The 17,250-nt window shown below is 48.0% G+C and overlaps 1 protein-coding gene and 1 long non-coding RNA gene across 4 annotated transcripts in view; one reads left to right on the plus strand and one right to left on the minus strand.

Moving 5' to 3' along the window:
- Nucleotides 1-692: 692 nt before the first annotated feature.
- LOC309874378 lies at nucleotides 693-8,657 on the minus strand. 2 transcript variants are annotated; one of them, XR_014316823.1, is made up of 3 exons: nucleotides 8,553-8,657; nucleotides 6,568-6,705; nucleotides 693-873 (listed from the first exon to the last, which is right to left on the minus strand). It is a non-coding gene; the product is annotated as an uncharacterized lncRNA (long non-coding RNA). The 2 variants fall into 2 exon arrangements; XR_014316824.1 differs by lacking the exon at nucleotides 693-873 and adding an exon at nucleotides 2,664-2,716.
- A 3,135-nt stretch (nucleotides 8,658-11,792) lies between these two features.
- Nucleotides 11,793-17,250, plus strand: part of CABLES1 (Cdk5 and Abl enzyme substrate 1) — a 53,376-nt gene continuing 47,918 nt past the window's right edge. Inside the window, exon 1 of one of the 2 annotated variants that reach the window (XM_082755014.1) lies at nucleotides 11,793-12,739. In XM_082755014.1, coding sequence (XP_082611140.1) covers nucleotides 12,084-12,739 — 656 coding nt within the window. In that variant the 5' untranslated portion in view covers nucleotides 11,793-12,083. The remainder of the gene's footprint in view (nucleotides 12,740-17,250) is intronic. The other variant, XM_082755013.1, reaches the window with a different exon arrangement.

A 17,250-nucleotide genomic window follows, 5' to 3' on the forward strand; every position in this document is an offset into this window, starting at 1 on the left:
AAAACCAACAGGCACATCTTGGAAGTTAGCACCATGTTCGCAATGCCTCTCAGTTACACCTGCCCCTGCCTGCCTCGGCCATACCGGCATCGGGGCTGTTATTTAAGGTCACCCCAGGACCAGCGGGAGGATCTAATCCCATGATCACCAGGCAGCTGTTACCCCCTGCCTTTGTGAAAATGATGATCTCAAGTTGAGGATCTTGTTGCCTTGAATCATTGTTTTTTTTCCCCCTGTGTGCTCGCTTGCTCGCATTCGGGCTGTAAGGTCGCGGCTCAGTTTTTTTCCCCCCCTATCAAGAGTTAAAGGAGACTTTAAGTGTGTGCGGCCCTAAACATGGACTTTAGAACTTGGCTCCAAAAATAAAAATAATTAAAACACACACCAAACAAAATAAAAACAGAGAGACAACAACCCTCTTGGCTAGTGACTTAATTACAACACATGCACAAAGCATGACAAATCACCCAGTTCACGCGAGGCTGCGATACAGCCGGTGGGTGGCATTCGGGTAACTATCACAGGGGCAGGACACCTTGAAGTCCTTAAAACAGCGTTGTTTTGTGGCTAACATGAGGTACGGGTACTCTCTAAGACTGTGTACAAGGTAATTTCAGCCACTCAGGGGAAAGCTCTGCCGAGGAGAGCCCAGTTACAGAAAGAAGGCAAATAGGCAGGATGACTGCTTCCAGTCACAAGCTTGCATGGAGAAGTTTATTTTAACAGCTTAGCTGGAAATTCTCTGGAAAAAACAGCTCCATCAGCCCTATCAGGAAGAGTCAGTGCTGAGATGATGTTCCTCCGTCGGTCTGCTCCAGCACAAGACAAAGCACGGCCGTGTCCCGCATCAGATGTGCTGTGCTCCTCGTGCAGCTAAGGAAAAAGGAAAAAAGCCCTTCAGTCAGTCACGCCGTGTTAAAGATCACTTTGATGGACTTCAGCCTTGCTGAAATCAGCCGCTGTGCATGCGGGGCTGTTTTCAGAGGGCAGAAGGATGAGCGCAGGGCACTTCCCAGCTCGAGGGACTCCACACCTGGGGGAGGTGGCGTAGCACCATCCTGGTGCGGTCACAGCGAAGAGCAGCCCTCTTTCTCCTTCAAACCACTGCTCCTCCACCTGTGCACCTCCTTCCAGTGCAAGCATTTGCCTTCAGGGTGAAGCTGCCCCATGCCACTGTCCTCTGGGGAGAGGAAAGTCCCTGTACAAAGCCGGGCACCCTGGCATACTCCCTGAGACGGCATTTACCCTGAGAATAAGCAAGGCTGGCACGCTTCACGTGCACTACCAGCCTGCTTCTAGGGGAGCTGTGCTTTCGAGGCTTCACCCACACAGTGCTGTTGCATTTACATTTCATAACACTTGCACGGGAACACTTGGAGCGGGGAGGGAAGGGAAAGATCCTCTGTGACCGTGTTCGGCACCGAGTGTTACAGTGCTCTGATTGCTGGCTCTAAGCTGGGGCAAAACTGCAAAAAATCGGGCACAATTCAAATGATGTTACACGGGAGTCACTCTTCATGCTCTGTGCTGTATTTCCTTAAATAGCCACACATTTGGCCGTAAAACTACTTGGCTTGATGCCCTTCAGAAATACCTACTCCAGAAACGCTTGCACGTTGAGTTTAAGCATTTGAAGTTCCCAGAAAAGCAGCCTTACTTTCATTTGTCACTGTCTCAGCCTTCACGGCCCACCATCATCCTATTTTTCTCTGCATCCAGGTGTACTTCACATACAGCAATAAAAGCAAAATAACCCCCAGCCTGCCTTGTTCTATCTGGCAAGCAAACACTGAAGTCTCAAGACCAGCAGATGGCTATTCAAACAAATTCACGTCTTATCAAGCTTACAAAGGATTAACACACCCATGTTTTTGCTGTGTAGTTCTCCCCTGAGCTATAAAGATCGTTCTAAAGAGAGAAACTGCAAACGGCAGTTTCCAAGGGTACAGAATATGCTCCACGATATATTATCAGCACTGTGGCTCCGCTGAAATGCCGGTTAGGCTGTACAATTCCTGTACCTTCCTAAGCAGGAAAATACTGAGGGGTGACGACATGCCCTTGCTGTTAAGAGCAGGTGGAAAGTTAAACCAGGGTTTCTTAATATTAGGCAGAATGTCAGCACTAATCAAAGCTTTGATTCGAGTTGGAAAAGTCCCTTCCAATCCAACCCATTCTGAACATCTGTGAAGTTCACTGAGTCTTGTGCACCTTCAGGATTTCTTCAGGGCTGGCTCACCATCACCTGCCTTAAGGATAGGAAGGGAAATGGCATACACGAGGTCCCCTTGCCTTCAGCAGGTGGATGCCTCATGGCCAGCCTCTGCACCTCGAGTGAGGTACAAGAAGAGTTGCACCAAGACTGGAGCACCAGCGAGGAAAGCCAGGGCTATGCCAGCAGAGACATGACAGGGATAAGCCAGCACTGAGAACAGAACTAGAAAAGTTTCAGCAGTGATTACAGGAGGAATATAAACAAGACCAGAGGATACTGACATCCTTGTTTCATTTGTTTCCACCAGAAAAATGGTATTTTCTGGACTCATAGTCCCAGATGGGACACGATGGGACCACCCTTGAGGTTTCATTTATATCTGTACCCTTGATGTACAGCACATCCGACTCCATTTACTGGGCACTTCCCCCCCAGTTTACAAGCTTGCCTTGAAACTTGAGTCCCAGCCTCCTTGCAGTTTCCAGTATGTCCGTTCATTATCTGCTGGTAAAAAAACAACAGATAAAGTTCTGTCGCCTTCATATCACTTCTGTGCGTAACAGCTACTTTGCTGGCAGTTTTAACAATTAGGAATTAAAAATTAAGCAGATACGTTTGATCAGCTTCAGTTCAGGATATGAACACTCACAATACTGATTCAAAGAAGTATTCAGCTAGCTACAGTAATTCATTCTTTGATGGGTCAGATTGATTTTTTTATTATTATTATTATTATTATTTTACCCCTGGAATCCCTTCTTCCGAAGGCATCCTTGAGAGAGCTCTAGTCCTAATGACACTTTTAATGTAGCTGATAGCATCTTGCCTCATTGACAGAGTAGAAAAAATATTATTTTAATTAGTTCTGAAAATGAATGAACATAATCCAAATATCACAGAAAAAAAAAAATAATAAATAATATTTACAGAGAATTAAGTTTTGTGCTAAACAACAAGTTTTTAGCCAGGAGTCACCTCCTCTTGCTATAGAAGCCTCTTGCTATGAGGAAGCTTGTTCCCATAGGAACACAGTCATGCTGGCGTGATGGAAACAGCTAAACCATTTCCAAAAACAGCCAGCAGAATAGTTCTGCTACATATCCTTGCTATTGCTCTAGTTTGAGTGTATGCATTAGGTCCTGTTATATCTGGTTGGATTACATCCCCGCAGGGGAAAATGAAATATCTGTCTCTATATATATACTTGCATACACACACACATATATATATGTGTGTGTATTTGGCTATATATATATACAGCCAAAATCTAGTTAATTCCTTTTGTTGTGTATCTGAACATTTTCTTTCTTTCCTGAGGGGCTAGCACAAAACAAACAAACAAACAAACAAAAAAAAAACCAGCCACCTCCAGAGACATTGCAGTAAATTAGAAATAAACTATTTATTTTCACATTGGAAGAAGGAATTACTGGTGTGTCAAGCTTCCAGACAGAAAGACCTGCAGATGCACCAAATACAGATGAAATGTTACGCTAGCAGAGCTGTTCTCTTCTGCTACATTGCCACTTCTTTGAAGTGTTCAGTGTCCTTTCTGGCCCTTAACTGAGTTTTATTTTGTGATAAACTTTGGAATGGATTTCACGGACTTTCTCCAGCATTTACTTCTTCACAGCTTAAAGGATTTATCCCTTCCTTGGGGCTCACGGAGGCTTGAATTTTAGTCTTTTGATTTGAATGCAGTTGCTCTTCTCTGACTTTCTTTTACGCTTAAACGCTTCTTTTATTTAAACAGCCTCATTGATCTCAGCATAGAGATTATTACATGAAGGTGCTACTCAGTTGGAGTGAAGACAGCAAAAGACTTTGGATCTCTCTTGCTAGGGGACCACTTTTCCATTTGTTCCATTTTCTTTTGCTGCTTGTTTTTTCATATTATTCATTTTCTTTTGGCAGTTTCCTGCCAAAACTTTTCTGAGGGAAAAAAGGCATCCCATTCAGACAATTTTTAGCAGTTTTAGTCTCTATCAGACTATGCAAGACGTGCATATAACAAGTTACGGTTATTCAGGGTAGGATTGAGCTGCTGTTTTGCCCCCCGAATAGCAGCCAGCTGTCTCTGGTCATTCCTCTGAGGATGAATTTTCTGTACTTCATGAAGAGTAGACTCCCTCCCCATCCAACACAAAGGCACGCAGCAGGATTTAGGGGTCTTCCTTAGGGGTCTCCCTTCACATACTTCTTGGTGTGATGAAGGAGAAAACCCATTCTCCGGACATACCTCTTGGGCGTCCATGCCAGGGTCAGGCCACCTATGCCATTTCTGAGTGTCCCCACACCCTAGCAGGGCCTCAGCCCCCTCAGAAAGTTCTCCTGGCCACAGGGACTCCCCAAACATCTACCCACCAGCATCAGCAGTGCCCATTCAGGGTTTTTTGGGGGAGTGGAGCTGCCCTATCGCCTCCTGCCCGGCCTGCGGCCAAGACTGGCCCCAGCCCCACCAAGGTCACCGCCATTTCGTCTCCTTCAGTGTGTCGTGCCAGTTTATCTGGCCGCCATGGGAAAGAGGCAGAGCTGACCTTGCTGGGCATTATTATGCTGGAAATTTGCCCGTGGCAAACACTTGCACAGGGGCATTGCTCAGAGAAGAGCCAGGCAGGGCCTGTGCCCACCATGAGGGCAAGAATGGGCCCAGGCCAACCTGTGCAGGCAGGCCGAGGTGGCGTGAGGGGAGCCTGCTGTGCTTCTTTTCGAGGGTTTCAGGATTTCTACCCGCTGGGGACGATCTCCACCTGCTGAGGATCTCCTGAAGTTCTCAGGGCTTGACAATTTGGCCTGAAATCCTGGAGCGTACCGAGCGTGGTGCTCACGGGGGATCACATTGCACACAGGCAGAAAAATGCCATTGAGAAGATGCAAAACCTCAGCTCGCTCTGCCAAAAGTTTTCCATGTGCCTCCTTCGTTCACACTGAATTAAATATTTTCAAGAGGAGAAAAAACAAATCCCTTGAACTTTTTATTTTTTTTTCCAACTTGGATATTAAACTTTTATAGACAGGATGAACTCACACAACAGCCTCTGAAGTAAAACACTCCACCAACATGCCCCTTTGGGAACTTCAGATGCTATTTATTTAATGTTTTTACCCTCATTGAAGACCGTGTCTCAGAAGGTGTCAACAGGATTTTCCCTCTCACACAGCAATTCGGTCAGACTGTCCTGTGAACTGGAGGATTTTCCTACCCTAGGCAGCCAACATACCTAGAGACTTGCTCACATGAATGTTTCAGAAACCTGCAGCTATGTTTTAAAATTATCCCGAGGTGATTAAAAATTAACAAACACCATGGCGATGACGGATGTTCTCCCAGGCTTCCCACTGAAATCTTAATAGCCAGTGATTCTATATTCAATTCCAAATTATCTCAGAGTGGTAAAGAATGGGATAAATCACAGCTGTCACTTTACAAAAAAACATAAAAAAGCTCTTTTTAGTGATAAGTCTTGTTTTGTTCTACTGCCATTACTAGCTGCGTTTTATTTATCTGTCTGCTTAAGGAGACTGCCAGGAAGGCAGGACATTTGCCTGTTCCTCACCTGAATAAAGACCACTGCATTCCTGAACCTCACACCTATGTTAACTTACTATGAAAGAAACAAATAATAAAAAATAATAATAATAATTAAAAAAAAAAAAAATCTGAAGAAACTGCAGTGAGACAAGGACAGAGACCAGGATTGTTTTCTGTACAAGTGTCCACAGTTTTTGTTTTCCAAGGGAGGGAGGAGCTGTGTGGCCCTGTTCCCATTTAATCACACAAATAGGAGCCAGAAACTGCTGCATTCCAGTTGCAGCTCAGACATGGCCACCTTCCTTGTTTTGTCTACTTACCCTGCAAGCTCATTGCAGCGTGGGTCAGCATTTTAGCAGCGACTAGTAAAACAGAGCTCCTGTTTTAGTGCGGGTCCTTAAGGGATCCACAAGTATTTACAGCAAACAAACACCTCCAGCAACAGAAATCCTCAAACCGAGCCAAAGTTGAACAAGTAACGTTAAAAATTCGAGTGCACCCAACCTTACGGCTCCCTCCTCTGCACCACTTCCCTGCCCTGAACCCGCATTTCAGCAGCTGCCTCCACCGTGACCCAGAACAGCTGGGAACATCCCTTCCTGCACTCCTGTAGGTCTGGGTGCACTCGGCTGGTTTGGGAAATGCAGAAGGCTTGCTCAGGGAAGACATCACTGGCAGTTTTAGCTGCTAGGCAGTAATAAGTCTCCAGCACATGCACGCTATGATTCAAAGGCTTAAAATTGGACCCAGGTGGGTGGATTTTGACAGGAAGGGCACTCCCTCCTTCTTCTCCAGCCCCACCTCAGACACAGAAGCCCACCTCCTAAATTCTTGTTTCAGTGCAGGAATGCTCGGGTATTTCAAAGGAAAGGTCAAACGAATTTCTAATGTGGGCGAAGCAATGTGTTTTTCTTGTTCCTGCTGTTGGAGCTGGCATGACCATTTTGACCGAAATTTCCTGAAAAAAATAAAAAATAAAAAATGTTTGGCCTGAAGAGGATCTAGCACGGAAAATGCCAAGGTGTTACAATAGAAAATGTTAAGTAGTCTTATTAAAAAGCTGTTTCCACCAGCCCCACCTAAGGGGACTTTAATTTGGAATAATGCTATATATTCCAGTTTTGACCACTTAACTAGAGTGCCCTAATTTCTCTGAGAGACAAACATCTACCAAATTGGCCCTACCGCCCACACGTGTACCACTAGCCTACCGAAGACCTCAGGAGCCTTTCAAGGCGGTACAACATGCACACAAACACCACGCATGCCACACCTCTGACATCTTAAATAATTAGCAGGTTAATTTGGTGACCTTTATATCCGCATGTCAGATGAGCTGTGGAGGCACCGGTTCATCTTTGCCAAGGGCATCTGCTACTGTGCTTCCTGCCGGTTACACACAGGATCTTGCCCACACTGCTCCAACCCTAATGCTAGGTGACCCCAAATCTCTCCCTCTTTACCACTGCCATATAAGAATTTGGTTTACATTAACTGGCTAACGTTGGCACACACCCTCGAACAATGCAAGAAAACAAAGTTAGGTTCCTGGTAAAGAGACAAGCGTGGGTCTCTGCATATCCAGGGAACTCTGTTTTTTAAACAAGGCAACAAGCATGTTAGTGTCAGGCTTTTATATCCAATTAGCAAGGGCAGCCTGCAAAAAATAAAACACTCAGGCTCCTGAAAAATTACCAGTGGGAAGCAAGTACTTAGCTTTTCTGAGAATCAGGCTAAATTTACAACAGACTTAAGGTTAGGGCCTGGCACCGAAACAGGACTCACTATCCAGATGGAGTATTAGTCTTTTGTAAAGAATTTGTACTGTCTTTATCCAATTTCCATTCTTAACTATGGCTTTCAGTGAAGTGTGTTTAAATTCCCTCTATTTTACTTCTGCCAGACACTCCTTCTAAGCAGAAGGATTATTAAATTCATATTCCAAGTCCTTCTTCAATGTTACAACTTCTTTCTTCCATTGAAGTGCAATTGTATTCCAAAAAGGGACTTTGGGGAGGAACTAAAAAAAGCCAAATCGTTTATAAGATCGCTGATTTATTGTTTCTCCGAAGTCTTGCACAGCAAGCGTGCTCACAGGCTACAGGAATCTGCCCAGCTGCTGAGATCCCGCAGTGGGATCCATGGCCATAGGTAACTATCACTTCTGTTCTCAACTAGAGAATTGATGCAGTTCCACCTTCGGATGACTTCTCTGCTGAGCTTTGCGTGTAACAACATTACCAGACTGATCCTGACAGTCAGAAAACAACGCTGTCAAAACTGCAAGGGAGAATCGCGTTTGCTTTTCCTTCCACTAGCTGCCTTCCTCCTGCAGCTCTAACAAGTGTCAGGGACAATAAGAAACTTGTTTTTATCGCCCAAGCACACAAACACTGCGCTGAGGACACTCGAGCGCTGGCCTGGTGACTCACGTTGGTGACTCAGGACCGGTTATTCCTGCAGAGTTAACTCTCAGGGTAGTACAAATCTTGTCTCTAACTCGAGTTCCAGGCAAAGCTTTCAATGCACCTGCAAATATGTTTTTTTAACTTGAGGTGGCAAGCCATGCAGGCGCACAGCTTCGGCTCAAGCTTCGTGGCCCTTCAGACTTGACACCAAGAAAACATAAGGCTCCCACACTTGGATTCACTTTCCTGCAAAGGCAGAGGCACCACTTCTAAAGTCTCGTTTCCCAGAGTGGTAAATTGCTGAGCTTTCACTTTTTTTTTTTTCTTTTTTTTCTTTTTTTTTGTCCAAACTGCCTTTACCCTCCTCAAAATCTTTAAACCTGGCCTCTCCACTCACCTGTGTCAACTGGCTCCCCCGGTTCCTCGTTGTCTCTGAACACCCACAGCTGATGAGTCTCTCCCTCTTCCAGCATTTTGTGCATGGGGCAAAAAATGTTATCACGCTCTTCCACTCCTATTACCACTTGTCATCCAACCACTTGCATAAGCCTGTGACCTCTGAAATAAAAACATTTGCTTGCACTTGGGGAGAGCTGGTTGGTTGGAAGAGAAACTGGAGAGGAAAATGATTTAAAAACCAGTCACAGGAGCAAGTTTCCAGAATATGTCTTTTTGGTTTTCCTTTCAAGTTTGCTATTTCCTCTAGTCAACCACCGGTTCCCCATCAAAGAAAAAAAGTTTGAACCAGAAAAGTCAATTTGTTTAACATTTCCACATAACCTCCGGCAAACAAGACTCCTATAGCCCGTGCAATCATCTACAGCTCTGCTAAGCACAGATCAAAAGGATGTAAGTAACTGGGAAAAAAAAAACATTCACCTTAGGTTGTATGTATTCATTTAAATTCTCTACTAAACATATAAATAGGTCTAGAGAACCTGGTATTTCTAACATGCCAATTATCTCTGTACTGTGGTGCCCCACTCATTAACAAAAATAGCTTCGCTTTAGACTGAAAAAGTCGTGTTTTCCTTGTTGTATGTTGCTTTCTCAAATGGATTTATTCTCGTGCACAGTGGAAGGGATGTTTTAAACCATCGTTAGCAGCACTGTTGGAAAAGACAGTCCATACCCACACGGTGCCCACAGGGGCATTTGTTGAGGTCCCCTGAGGAAGTCAGGCTGATGGGCAGACAGATACGTGCTCTGCAAAGGCTGCATGAGGTGACAAGAACCTGGTGACCACAGCTGAATGCCCCACCTTAGCAAAGACCTACAATTTAAAAAAAAAAAACAAAAAAAAACACAACTACAATTTATCCCAGTCCCTCTAACTTTGAGGTAAGGAGGTTCGATAAACTCAACCATCCACATGAGGGTTCCCAATTGTACACAGTGTATCAGGCGTCCAAATGTATTTTGAACAGCTTGAAAGGTGTTCTGGAGCAGAGGTCATGCCTCCAAAGCAAAATAATGCTCACATTTATCCCGCCACAAGGGGGATTTTGTGAAAGGAGCTCACACTTCTGCACACATCAAGATTGCCCCAGGTTAGACCAACCTCTGGGACCTGCACCGGTCATTGTGGTGGTGGTTCTCTTTTACCATGCTTATCTCCTGGTAGAGGCTGGATTTGGAAAATATGCTCCAGAACTCAGTTGCCATAGCAAGATTTTGAGCTCCGGGGAAAAAAAAAAAAAAAAAAAAAACACACTGTGGCTGCTTCCTGCCAGAAATGCAAGAGGTATAAAACGAGTGTATGCCTCACACAGCTGTAATGTGGAAGGCGTGAGTTTCAGGGCCTACAACACAGAAGTAGTCCTCGGACCAGAGGTCAGCACCCAGGGAACGTGCTGACTGTCAGGCTACCGAGCTGTGGCACTTCCCTGTGTGTGGCCCAGGAGTCCTCCCCGAAAGAGTCCTGAACTCTTTTAAAAGTGGAGCTGTCTCGAAAGGCCCCTGAGCTTCTCCACGGGAGGTGAGGCCGGCGCTCAGGCCCACCTGCTTCCCAACCAAACCATCCGGCCCCGATGCGCCACAGGGACGAGCACACCGGTGCCATCTGTTAGGGAAGACAGCACCAGCTTAAGCCTCAAGAGAGCAGCCTGAAGTGGGGATGCCCACCTCAAAATAGCCCTTGAATCTAGGAGGAGCTGGGGGTTGGGAAGCGCTCCCTTTCCCCCAGCATTTCCCATCCATGCTGCCTGCACAGGATCCTTATCGCATCAGGAGCCTGCAGAGCCCACCCCAGGGACATCGGGGCCTCAGAGGCAGGGCTTTGTGGCACTCAGGGTGAGTAAAGGCCAAGCTTTCACGAATCAATCCAAGTCACGGAGCTCGACTGTAAAGTCATTGAGTGCTCACAAGGTCAGTTCTGCGAGGAAGGCAAACCTGGGTCCGTAGCTTCTTCAACACTAACAGTGTTAGGTTTCCCTCTGTGACCAAACACCCAGCTTTGTTGATCAAATCAGCAAACTTGTGATGAAATCACAGGGGGCACTGCTTGCTCTGTGACAGTCTGGGAGGGCTGTATCAGCACACTGTAACGGGGATATAATAATACATGTCACTGGAGGAGGTGCACGCTGATACCTCACAAGCACCATGTGTGCTGGTGTTTGCATTACCCAGCCCTCACGTAGGGACGAAAACACCTGTAGCAAGGCTGAGAAGCGATAAAGAAACCAAAGGCACCTCGTGCTGCCGTGGGACTGGCCTCAGGCCAGCGGGGCTGGGGGCGAGAGGGCACCCTGAGTAACCACACTGCCCCGGGCAGGGCAGCGCAAAGGCTTGGGGGGCTTGTGAGGGGTTTTAATGCTGCTTTAATGGCTTGCGGGGATAGTGAGGTGTTTTAAGGGTGCTTTAATGGTTTGGGGGGCTTGTGAGGTGTTTTGATAGTGCTTTAAAGGTTTTTGGGTCCCGTGAGGTGTTTTAATGGTGCCTTGAAGGTTTGGGGGGCTTGTGAGGTGTTTTAATTGTGCTTTGAAAGTTTGGGGGGCTTGTGAGGTGTTTTGATGGTGCTTTAATGGCTTGAGGGGCTTCTGAGGTGTTTTAAAGGTTTGGGGGGGCTTGTGAGGTGTTTTGATGGTGCTTTAAAGGTTCGGGGAAGGGGGGGGCTAGTGAGGTGTTTTAATGGTCCTTTAAAGGTTTGGGGGGCTTGTGAGGTGTTTTGGTGGCACTTTAATGGCTTGGGGGGATAGTGAGGTGTTTTGATGGTGCTTTAATGGCTTGAGGGACTTCTGAGGTGTTTTAAAGATTTGGGGGGCTTGTGAGGTATTTTGATGGTCCTTTAATGGCTTGAGGGGCTTGTGAGGTATTTTGATGGTGCTTTAAAGGTTTTTGGGTCTCGTGAGGTGTTTTGATGGTGTTTTAAAGGTTTGGGGGGGCTAGTGAGGTGTTTTAATGGTCCTTTAATGGCTCGAGAGGCTTGTGAGGTGCTTCCCGGCGGGGACAGGGCGGCGGCAGGCGGCGGGCCATGCGGGCACAGACTCCACCTTCCCCTGCTCCCGCCCGCCCCCACGCATCCAGGAAGGGAAGAAGAGGAGGAGGAGGAGGAGGGAAGGGGGAAAAAAAAATAAAAAAAATAGCAAGCAGCGGAGAGAGAGGTTGAAAGGAGGGAGCTCGCCGAGACCCACCCTCCTCCCTCCTCCTCCTCCTCCTCCTCCTCCTCCTGCGGGCTGCTGGCCGGGCTTTTGTTGTGCTGGGCTCCCCGCTCCGCACGTGAGAGCCGCGGCAGCCCCATGCGGCCCTCGGGGGCGGCCCCGCCGCCGGCCCGCCGGCAGCCTCGCCCCGCCGCCCGCCCGCTGCCCTAGCGGCGAGCCCGGCACCGCCACCGGCACCGCCACCGGCACCGAGCCGAGCTCCGTGCGGCGGGGCAGGGCAGGGCAGGGCAGGGCAGGGAGGCGGGCGGCCGGCACAGCCCCACACCATGGCGGCGGCCGCCGCCAGCCCCGGCAGCCCGGCCGGAGCCCTGCCAGCCCCGCCGCCGGAGCCCTGCCCCAGGAAGGGGCCGCTGCCAGCGGGGACGGCACCGGCAGCGGGGGCAGCGCCGGGAACGGGAGCGGGGCTGGCGGCGGTGCCGCCGCGCAGCGACCCCCGTCGCAGGCAGGCCGCGCTGTCCTTCCTCACCAGCATCTCCCTGGACGGGCGGCCCCCGCCGCCTCCCCCGGCTGACGGCCCCGCCGCCAGGCTCCGCCAGGCTCCGCCGCAGCCCCCCCCGCGGCTGGGCAGCCCCCCGGCAGCGCCCGCTGAGCACCCCCGGCCCCGCGGCGGGGCGGAGGAGGAGGAGGAGGAGGGGGAGGAAGGCGGCGGCGGGGAGGACGAGGAGGAGAAGGAGGATGAAGAGGAGGAGGAGGAGGAGGAGGACGCCTTCGCCGCCGTGCAGGTGCCGGCTGCCGCCTTCCTGGGCGCCGCGGCGGCGGCGGGGAGCCGCGGCCGCCTCAACTCCTTCACGGCCGGGGTGCTGCCCGTGCCCTTCGGCAGACACAGCCCCCAGGGAGGAGGAGGAGGAGGAGGAGGAGGAGGAGGGGGCTGCGAGCTGGGGCAGCCCGGCCCCGCCGCCGCCTTCGAGCTGCAGCGCTCCCGGTAAGGGACAGCACGGGGCTGGACGGGGAGGGGGGGTCCCACCCCCCCCCGCATCACGGCTAGTTTGGGGTGGGAGGCAGCCGGGACAGGCTCCTGTGTGCGTTTGCAGAAGCCATCGTGAGCGTACAATCAGAGTTTCCTGGCTTTTTATTTATTTATTTTTATTTATTTTATGTGTGTGTAGTTGCACACTGGTTTATGTTTAACAGGGGTTATCGTTAACGTGGTCGGGGTTTGTGCGCCCGGTGTGTTCACGGGATTCAAGAAAAGGCTCGGGTGTGACTACACGTAATCGTGGGGAAAAAACGCTTGGTCAGGAGTTGGCGTGTTGATGCCGAAGGCTCTGGTCTGGTGCTGAAGAAGTTTGTCTCGGTTGCGTGGTGAATGGGCGGCTGAGGACGCTGCTGGAGACTAGGGCCAGGCTGTACCATGGCTTTCCTTCGTGCCAAATTCATAATTCGTTTTAATGGCTTCGTCTGAGCTAGGCAGGACCTCTGTGGAACAAGGTTTCAGCAACACCCGTTTAAAGTCATTCCAGAGCCTGCAGGTTAGGTAACGATCCCATCCACATGCTTGTTTTTTATATATACCTGCGATTCTTGCCATAGTTTTCTTTACAAGAAACACCATTACTTCCATACGTGAAGTTTCCTTTCCCATACATGACTTTTTCCAGTGGCTCAGGTTGTAAGAAGCAAGCGTGCTTTTGCTGAGGACACAAATCAGTGAGTATCTGCTGAGTAATTGCTGGGAGGGGGGATCTAGTCGAAAGGATGTTCAAGCTACCGTGGCTCAGATGGATTTATCGTCAGAATTTATTGACCCACAGAACAAACCTCACTTCCTGACTAATTCTGGAATTAATCTGTGATTATTAAAGCTCGTAAAGATTCAATTTGTTTCTACCCATTAGAAAGTCTCCGTGCCTTTCACCTTCCATCTCATTCAGCTTTGACAAAGCAGAGGGGAGGCAATTTCCTCCTCCAGGTCTCCATTCGCTGCCCCGGCGTTTTGTTGTGGAAGCACTCAGGCTGTTATTGAAAATATGAAAGCGTTTGCCTGTTTTAAATAGCCGGGTTTTGGCCTGATTGTTCCTCATCCAGAGAGACGCAGGGAGGGGGGATGCTGGGTTTGTAGACTTGCCCAGCCTTTGTGGGGCTCACAAGGTGCGAGCAGAAGATGTTGGAGCTGCAGGAAGCCCCCAGGATCCCCGCACATCCTCGGGGGCAAAAGAAGAGCCTTTCAGAAATGAGTGTGTGATGGGCAGAGCCCTGAAAGAGGAGCAGAACGAAAAGCCGAGGGCACTGTCCACCCTTCAGGGTCGTGCCAGCGTCGGGAGCTTGCTTGGGAGCTGCTGGAAACGCGTCGGACCTTTTGTGTGCGACCGAGACTGGGTTATTCACTGAGCCCAAAGCCCTTCAGGCAGCCGGAGTTTGGGAATTAGGTATACAAGAACAGCATGAAAACAGCAATTTAATGGTCTGAGAAGTGAATGGAAAGTGCACACGCTGAACTAAGGCTTTTCTTAGGTGTGTGACCTTGTGTACCGCTAATCATTGCCGCCTCTAAAGCAGGGGATGCTTTGGGGACTCCTGTCGTCATTTTAGAAACCTAAATGGCCATCCCGTGCCACCCGAAAGAAAGAGTGTTCAAGAACAGGATTAAGACTTTATAATAAGGGCTCTTTTGGTGGTGGCATCGGTATCCTGCTGCTTTTGTCCTCCCCAAAGTGTTTGATGCAGCTCCCGGAGGGCAGACTCCCAGGAGAGGACTTGCTGTCCATGCACGCAGCCTGCAGGCTCTATTTGCTCTGGCGTATTTCGGGTTTTATTATAACACTAAGCAAGCATCTTTCGCCAGTAAGAAAGATAATATTCATCAGACAAGGAAAAAAAAAACCCTTTGCTGTCAGTTCTGAAGAGGAGCTGGGACAGAACGTGGTGTACACGACTGCGAGGGAATTAATTAGACATCTTTGTAGACAGACGCATGCTAAGACAGAGCTGCCTGTGCACAAGTCTCAAAACTTGACAAGTTTGGAAGTGAGACAGCGTTAGAGCCAGATCAATCGCCTGCAAAGCTCCTGGTCATGGGCAAGCTGCACGGTGCTCTGCCACACAGTATTTCTGCAGGCATCCCTCTGTGGTGAAAATCAGGAGCATCCATGTGACTCAGCAGCCCTCCAGACCATCACAAGAACATGGTTTGATGGTGGATAGATAGGATAGTGGCGGATCCTAGCTTGTTGACAGCTTTTGGATAGGAAGTATGCTTTAATCTGTAATTATTATGACTTTGAGAATTGTTCTAGGGAAGGACGTAGCTTAGTTTGGAGCAGTTGAAAACGGCTAAAATACAAATATAAGATGCCAAATATTCTGTATGAAAGCAAAAAGAGAAATCTCGTGTAATACTGATTCCATGGCTCCTGAGTCTCAAAGCAGTAAATGCCAGGTGGGCTGGCTGGAGGCTCTGTTGGAGAGTTTGATGTGAGGTAAAGATGAGAAGCACAAATGATGATTCAGAAGCAAACCTTGATTTATTTATTTTTCCTTACTTCAGCTGTCCGTAGTCTCTCAGGCATGTTCTGGACTAAACACAAAGGCTCGTCTGCCTAATTTAGCCTAAAAATACAGAAGTTTGGTTTTACTTTTTGGAACTTCTGGACATTGAAACCTCGGTAGACACAAACTGATCCCATGATAAGTATGGGAAATGGGAGTGCGGGGCTGCCTCGAGATACCCGGCTGGGCGACGCAGCAGGTGCTGGCTGCTTTAATAACCCGGCTGAAACCCCCCCGTGCCAGTTTGCTGTAAGAAGCACGATTGCTAGAAATTACATTATTTGGCAGTTTGTGAATAGCATGCTGAAAAATTTAAGGAATGGCATTTGATTTCGTGAGAGGGGCTTAGCAGAAGTTTTATTTGCTGCAGGAGGAAGGGTGAAGAACTCAGCAAATCGGTTCGGAGAGGAGAAATTCACTGCTGTTTGGAGAAAACATGATGTGCCAGTGGGAGGCTTTGAGGAATCTCTCCGGCACATGTCTTCAGGTTTGCTTTTCAGGCTGCAATATGCAGATGTAGGAGAGGATATATTTAAGGGACTGTGAGGTTCCTTTACAGTGGCTACTGTGTTATGTGCGTAGCAACTGCCTTCCTGTCATGAATGTTAAATGTATTTTCTGTTCTAATGATGTGTTTCAGAGTCAACATTGCTCTTAGCACTGCCACATTTCAAAGTTTTTTGCCTCAGGAAGGTTTTCTGTTGTGGAAAATTCAGAAGTGAATGGAAAGTTAAGCAAAGGCTAGTTTCCTTTCAGTACAAAGTGTTTTGTTGTTGTTGTTTTGTTTTTCATAAAAGCCCTTTCAGCCTATATATGAATGTAAACAACACATTCTTAGCAAGCAGTTGTATTTTCTTTCATATTATTAGAAATTAGGCTAGTAATTTTATGAAGTTCAAGTCTGAGGGGACAAAAAGATTCGCTCCCCACCATTGAAATGTGTTTTTCTCTACTCATCTTGGATGGCAAAAGAAGGTATGTGCTTTCTGACCCAGGATCCTGCAAAGCCCAAAGTATGCATTTACATATGTATGAAATTACGTGGCCAGGGTATGAAGTTACACTTGTAAATGAATCTTCGCAAAAACAGGGATTTATCTGTATAATATTGGTGGGATAAGAAATTAAAAAAAAAAAAAAAATTGAAATCTAGGTAACTTTATTTTTACTAATTTTTCAGACAACAATGGATTGCATTTTGGTGCTCCAACAAGTAATCGTATTACCAAGGCAAATACGATTACGGTTTCAAATCTGTGTTGCCAAGACAAATCAGCCATAGGCGCATCAGTTTATAGGTAAAGGCGTTCAAAAGAAGCATAAATTTTCCTCCAAAAGGAAAGAAAAATCCTCTTATTTTGTGTAACAGGAAAAATCTGTAAGGTGACACTATGCTGACTTCTCCATATCATTCAACCGGAACGAGACCCGTGGAACAAACAGGGGAAAACCTTTCTGCTTGCTTTTCTTTTTCTCTGGGCTTTGGTCAGGATGGCGAGCACTAACCAGTTTGTAGTGCCTCTCGTTTTGTAGCCTGTTTTTAGGTACATGACCCTACAGGACACATCTGCACGTAGTTTTTTGTGTAGCAAAAGAAGTGATACTACAGGATGGTGGCCGTCCTAGTGTAGGATTGACAAATATCAACCCATAGGCGCTCTTGCTGTCCTCAAAGCTGAGGTTGTGCCTTCTGCAGCCCAGGGAGGTTGGTCCTCCCTCTGTCCTCTTCCCTCAGTGCTGCATCCTTTCTTTTTCGGGATGGAGAAAGCCGCTGTAGGTGCAGGACCAGCAAGTCCCAGTAAAGAAAGTGGAGAGCAGAGCTTCACCACCCCAAGGACCTAGGGTATGGTCACAGTGCTCAGGAAGGACCATTGTCACCTGAAGGGACGTCTGGTTTTGTCTGAAACACGTAGGGATGGAAAAAGGGGAACCAAGAGATGACTCTCT

Source organism: Aythya marila (assembly GCF_965140915.1).
Source record: "Aythya marila genome assembly, chromosome: 2".
In the NCBI taxonomy this organism is placed as follows: domain Eukaryota; kingdom Metazoa; phylum Chordata; class Aves; order Anseriformes; family Anatidae; genus Aythya; species Aythya marila.